The sequence below is a fragment of the Opisthorchis viverrini genome, assembly GCF_000715545.1.
Source record: "Opisthorchis viverrini unplaced genomic scaffold opera_v5_164, whole genome shotgun sequence".
In the NCBI taxonomy this organism is placed as follows: domain Eukaryota; kingdom Metazoa; phylum Platyhelminthes; class Trematoda; order Opisthorchiida; family Opisthorchiidae; genus Opisthorchis; species Opisthorchis viverrini.
In genome coordinates, this window is record NW_008751819.1 from 590521 (window position 1) to 597537 (window position 7017).

Sequence of the window (7017 nt, forward strand, 5' to 3'; positions counted from 1 at the left end):
AACGAAAGCGTCGCTCTATCAATCAGTCAGCTTCTAATAATGACTGCCTGACAACATCACAAAAGAGAGATCCAGCTGGGTTCCAGGTGAGTCTCTCGAAAAACCAAATTAGTTTGCAAGTGAGTGTATATTCGCTAATTTCGTGCAATTCAGTTTCAAGTAGAACATAAGGTTGACGGAAACCCGAGGACTGCGCCTACCTGATGAGCCCCAAGAAGGGCAAAACCGGTCGTGGACTGTCGACGGATTTCTAGCAACTTTATGAGTAGTAGATTACAGAGAAAGTCTGTTTCGGTTGTCAAAGGTATTACACGAAAATTGCTCCCAATTATAATGTCACAAGACGGCCATAATCTTTCTTTTTACCTCTTTCCACGTTGAAGTTTTGTTTAATGAAACTATTTCATTCTCATTTTCAGCTCTGGTAAACTATTCTCCTGTCTAAGCCAACCGCACCTGTGAAATGACAACTCAGGTTCACTACCAAATGGCCAAATCAGACCTCACCTCTGGCAACAATGACTGTCTGACAACAGCAAAAATTCAGGAGGCTTCCCGCACTTTGGAAGAGTCTGAAAGTTACGACCGAAAAATGCTGCCCAAAATGGAAAGAACTGCTCTAGAAGAGGAGGAGGTCGGGGTCGGGGAAGACGGGGAGCAACATGGCGATAATCAAACCAACCTCATTGTGAACTACCTGCCACAAACAATGACTCAAGAGGAGATGCGAACCATGTTTTCCAAGATTGGGAAACTGACCAGCTGTAAACTGATTCGGGATCGGACTTCCGGTGATCGAAACCATCTTGCATTGTGTGTGTGTGTGTGCGTGCATGAAATGCAAGGACCTCAGTGAATTCCACGTGATTTCATGCATTGGAAACCCAACCGCATGTTTAATAGACCTAAAATATATATATATAGATATAATCCGTAGGGATTCTATTGAATGAGATGAATGATCGATTGTCGATCCTTCTCACCGAGAACTCAGTCAGGAGTTTACTAAATTCCTTTTCATCGATCGATGTAGTAACCATTGGACAATGTGTCTGTTATGTTGAAGGTAGTAAATTCACCAGTTCGCATTTAGTTCTTTCCACTCTAGCGTCAGAGAGAAGACGCACTGTTATTCGGGTTGCCCCAGGAGACAGCGTGGGCATGTGAACAAACCACCTATACTCAAGCGCGGCTAAAAAATTAAATTCATAGCAAAATTGCAAGCCAGTGATCGGGAATAAACGAATAGTCCTCATAAACTGCTCAAAAAGGGTATCTCACTAAAGACCCTCAAGTAGTGAGGTTATATTTGTAGCCTGAAATGCGGTAGGCTTTGGCGTTAATGAAGGCTCTCGATGCAATTTCTCGCTTGGTCGCTAAGCTTCTGGTGTCTCCTAATCGAAGCTTACTACAGACAGGGGGACAAAATGATGCGATCGATCGTTCGCGACATGGGCTCACTTTTCTATGAAGGCCTTGTTCTTCACCAGCAGTCTGGTGGAAGACGGTTTTATCCTTTCAGCCAATAATATTCCCGTCAATTTTGACGATCAAAGCAGTCCAACTAACCCAGAATCCGTCGAGGTAATCCTAGTAGTTTGAATGCTCAAATTATCCCTGCAGCATAGGCTTGTATTTCAAAGGTTACCGAACGCACACCTATTCCAGTGGCGTGGATGTCCGAGTAGCTTTGAAGAATTAATGTACAGGGAGAGCTCAATTTCAAGAAGACATTTAACGAAATACAGTAAAATCACAGCGATGCAAAAACCTAATGCGATATCGAATTGAGCCGAACTTCTCTCTGAGAAGCTGGGTCCGGTCGGTGAAGTTCAATCAGTGTACTGTTTGAGTTTGTTGCCAGGCCTGTTGTAGGCTTCGTTCGATAGACTCCTCTTTTGCCTAACCGTTTTGAGCTCCCCTGATGTTTGCCAGCCAGTCGGAACCATCAGTTTACACTGCAAAGATTTCAAAGCACAGCAGACGGAACGATTCATAATGGTAAATGCGGTGTGGTTGTCCGTCAAAAACACTTTTACCATGTTAGAAGACTATGCTTTCAACTGTGCAACTGATTCTCTGTACTGGACAGTCGAAGACTATTCAGCAACCTTATGAGTAGTGTGCTATGTTACGAAAATAAACTGCAATATCCTGTTATCTCGCCAGTTGAAAAATGAAACAGCATTTTCCCACGCTTCCGGTTAAACAACAAAAACGAAAGATTCATTTGAGTATCTCTTGAAGACCTGGGTCTTCTTCTGGTTCTTCAACGCGTCAGCGAAAGTTAGGAACAATCACCGAAAAAATCGATAATCATACCGCGTAAATTTCCTTCAGTTTCCATATGAGATGATCAGGTTTACAGTCGTTTGTTCAATCCAGAAACAAGCTGGACCCGACTTTGTTGGGACAGTTTGATTTGGTTTTCACAAACGTTTCCATGGCATTAGGGGGAAAATAAAAGTGACATGAGATCTGTTGTGTGAAAACCAGACGGACAATCAACTTGAATCGCTTTTGGCTATTTGAGGAGACAGCTGTCCTACAACCGTTCAGATGCAATCAGGTTGCTGGTTTTGTCATCGTGTCTGGCAAGAGTTTTCTCTTTCACCCTCATGCGGATTGACTGAGCATTTTGGAAATTTGAAATCTCCGCTGAAGTAAAATCCGTCAAATCCCGATGTCCTGTGCAGGTAGAGAGTTTTCTGGTGGATTCTTCATACTCACCGTTTACGTGCCTGATGGAGGGATGAATTTTGTTCACGTTCGTCTCACGGTTGGTTTTTTGTCAAACCACAAGGTTTCCGGGCTATCTTACACAGATATTTCAACCCTAGATTGCTGTCTTGAACAGAAAACTGGTACACTTCTGGGGGGGGGGGCGATTTCTCGAGAGGGTGTCAACTACCGAAGCAATCTTCAAATAGCGGTCAGATTTTTCTGAAAACAGTTTTATGGAGCCCCCAGCTCAGCTCACTAGCTGAATCACAAGCAATCGATTCACATTCATTCGTTATGTCCGCGTACAACTCACTTAAAGTGCATTATTATATCCTAGAATTATTGGAATCGACTGCTTGACTAGCAACGTCCTTGAGAAGGACACGGGGCATCATCAGCAGCAGCATCATCAGTGTTCAAATTGATGCTTTCACTGCCGTACAACCATGATTTGTTTGAAAGCCTTATTGTAAAGAAAAGAGTTAAGGTGGACGGGGAAGGGACTTAGTGCTAGCTTACCACAATCATTCCGAGGTGCCTACACCTCCAGACAATCACTCAGGCAATCTGGATAGAAACTGACAGCATGAACGCCCTTGACATCGGTTGGCAGCCATATCTTGTAGTGTCGCTAACCAGGCACAGTGAGGATCACGCGGTCCCCATCGTAGAAGGACACGGGAGTGACTGAAGTATAACCTCAACATCACGCGTTCCCCAAAATGCACTCTCTTCTTTGTAGGCAATCTCAAGCTAAAATTAGACACAAGGCCAAATACTCAGGCAGCGTCATCGCGGAATCACTACCACGGTCATCCTAGCATACCTCACGCCATGTTGACCGGCGCAAAACGATCCAAAGTCCCCTGTTTTACCGGGTGTCTATTCACTCTGGCTGACTGTGCGTCAGGCTTCCACCACACCGTCTCGTCTGCCAGTTGAACCTTCGCCTCGTGAATTTGATGAGATCACTGACTCGAACTGAATAAGTATTGGACGTTCCATGCTGCCAATAAGCAATGCCTAGTTTGTGCCATGGGAACAGTAGTCCATCGTCCTTTTGTCCCGAGTAATGCTCGTCAAGTAGCCCTGGTAAGATTCTGTTGTCTGACGGTCGAGCACGATGGGAAATGGGTCAGCTCTGACTGACAAAAAGCAAGACAAGTAACGAGGTCTGACAGGCCCTGTGACCTATGCGATTTCCGAATTCAGGTTCATCCCTTAATGGACCCCGGGGGTAGGTGATTCCAGTACAGGAAATTACACCATGGGGAGGGTGTTCTGACATTTCGACCGTTTTGAGGTTCAACAGTCAAGATTTGACAAGAGGACAAAAACCAACATTCCAATCTAACTGTTTATCTCCCCAGACCGCATTTTTGGCGATGAAGTCATTTTACAAAATTTTCAGTACAGTCAGACTGAAAATGTACATTGACTGGCAAAAAACTCTCTTATTTAGATTCCCTCCTTTTTTTTAAAAAAAGAGGTGTCAGTTGCATTCCACTTTGAATTTCACGGGAGACTCACCTGAATCTCAGCTGAATCTCTCCCTTATGGCGATGTTCTCCAACTGAATGTGTTACATCGGTCCGTAACACAGGTGTAGCTTATTCATTTAAAAAAATCAAAAATGAGAGATTCGTCTGCGATTCAGTTGAACATCACCCAAAGACCAAATTGGTATGTAAATGAGTGTAGTTGTCGAGCTTCGTTCAATTTGGGCTCAAAAAGAACAAGAGGTTGACATAATTCCCGAGTACTGTGCCTACCTAATGAGACTCAAGCAGGGCAAAACCGGTCGTCGGCTGTCGAAGAGTTCTCAACAACCTTATGAGTGGTGCGGTAATTTATTTCCGACTGACATGTGATTGGATCTTGCGGGCATGTATGACGAGCTCATCTAATCCTCATTTACAAATAAGGTCATAAAAGTATTCTGAATACATCTTACGCCTCAGTTCGAACGATATTCAAAACGGCGACGCATGTTCTAATACTGAACATGAAGTTCGTGGGAATTTTGGATAAAATTAGAAACGAAAGATTCTGTCAGTAACATTTTGTTTGTTTGTCGCAGCCAATATTCAGGTGGGTCGTGACGGATTACATAAGTTGGTGGAGTCTTGAGGAGCGGTAGGCCCGGCAAAATAGGTCCTGAGTTGTCCAAGGAGTCACCCTCGGCAGTTCCCCACGGTATCAATACCACTGTTAGTTTATTTTCGAAAAAACCTAAAACGGCCTCACAATATCCTAGCTGTTCATTACCGAACCTTTCAGTGAATATTTCCCCACGTCTGGAATGAGGAATAGTGATAACCACTCAGCGTAGACACCTTCGAGTATTACCGAAGATCACCGCCGCTCGGGCTCGTCTTTCATGAAGTCAAGCTATTCCGTGATATTACATTTTGATGGGTGCACAAACTGAGATAGCAGCAGGACGTAAAATGGGTGCCAATTGGCTGTTTTGCACTCGAGTATCTTGGTGTCGCAGTAGAGGAAGCTCATTTCAAGTTTTCACTTACAACGACTGTTTAGGAATAGTTTGCTCTTCAGCCCAGATTCAGCTGTAATTGCTTTACACGAAAAATGACTGTGACGTAGAGTTTTACAACTCTCTGGTTGTTTGGCTCTGTCATGGAAAAATGTCACTGCCTAAAACCATGCATCCGTTTCCCCCTCAGGTCAAAGTCTGGGCTATGGATTTGTGAATTACGTGAATGCCTCCGACGCCCGGCGCGCCATCAAATTGCTCAACCGAATGCGAGTTCAGAACAAAGTCATCAAAGTGAGTTGTTGTCACAAACTGTGCTTGTTTGTTACGTAACGGTGATGGAAGACTGGTTTTGAAAACGACTGAATAACAACCCATTAAAACCAAGACAGTCGCTTGTATTGTCACGAATACTAGGCCATGCTGAGTTTACATGTCATGTGACCTGATTGCTATTCACTCATTGGGCTCGTTCCATTTGCGGAGGCCAGCTAATATATCACCGAACACAGCTGTCTGCTTGCTCCTGCGTTCTAATGGTACTTTGGACTACTAAGTACACCGTGGGACAAGTGGTTCTTCAAATAGCCGTCCATCACTGACAGTCGATAACCGGTCACTTACAAGATCGAAGGGTAGTCTTCCGCGGTTTGACAAGCGCGGCACCAGAAATTTGAAGTAAACAGAAAAATGAACCGCCATTTGATGTGAAGTCACCCTGTGGGTTAAGCCAACCTACGCCAATACGCGAGGATCACTTTAGAGCCGCTTTGTTCTCGTTGGAAACCCACAGCGTTGCGTTGTGGCAGTGGGAGTCTACGATCTTCCGGTTTGTAACTTAGGACTGTACCCAGGTGTGTTAACTAACTACAGACTACAAGCAAGCTAGCAGGAGGAATGCTTATCAGTCATTCGTTACCGAACGAACACACATCTAAGTGTGTTCGACACCTGCCAGGATTTCGTGAATGTCATGGTTGTACGAGGGCTGGGATACTGTCAGGGCGCCCACACCTAGACAGGAGGAATTAGGGTCCTCAACCAAAGCCTTTGGCTCAAAAGCCTAACCGCAAGGCAGTGGTGTTTGGCGGGAAACGCAAATGAAGTACCATTTCTACGGAACAAGTCGCCACATGTTCTCACTCCCAACCTGGAGGGCCAGGAGACTGTGTTCATCAGACCTCTAAACATTGACCAACCTGTGATTGTCACGAGGACACTCACCAGTATAGCTCAATGGATCGTTGAGGTGCGCAAACTGTCACACCACGGTAAGGTTCAGTCTCTTCGTGACGGCGGTGGAGCATCGGTGGTGAACACTGATGTCATGCTGTCGATGCTGCTGCTGATGATAACTGTCAGGATTTCGTCACATATCATCTTCAGACAACTTTCAACGAGAACGAAGAAGCTATTCAGTGCTTCTTCGCATAAGTGCTCACGATCTGCAGGATGAAACCCGTATTACAGTATCAAAACCTATACTGTCCGCAAAGCAAATGCCTTTGTGTGCATTGCTGTGGCGAATGACTAATCCAGTTCGTAACCAAGTTTTTCCGTCGACTGCCGCAATCCCCACATGAAATGGAGATTATGTGCCGACAGTATAACGTAACATGTGCTTTGGTATGACCTCGATTACTTATTCTATCATACTACTTAAGTAAAAGTGGACTACCGTATCTGGTACCACACAAACCAGTCATACATGAGGACACCTGAAGAGCTGGTGCAGTTAAAATTACCTGGTCAAATTGCCCAGATTATCTTGCATGTCTCACCTAATGCAGTGGAGC

At 44.7% G+C, this 7017-nt stretch overlaps 1 protein-coding gene across 1 annotated transcript; it reads left to right on the top strand.

Annotated features, from left to right (window-relative positions):
• Positions 1-426: 426 nt before the first annotated feature.
• T265_14238 (hypothetical protein) lies at positions 427-5515 on the top strand (the record flags this gene model as incomplete). The annotated part of the gene is made up of 2 exons (XM_009172709.1): positions 427-791; positions 5412-5515. Coding segments are annotated over 2 exons (432 nt in total), but the record flags the coding sequence as incomplete, so codon positions are not given.
• Positions 5516-7017: the final 1502 nt, after the last annotated feature.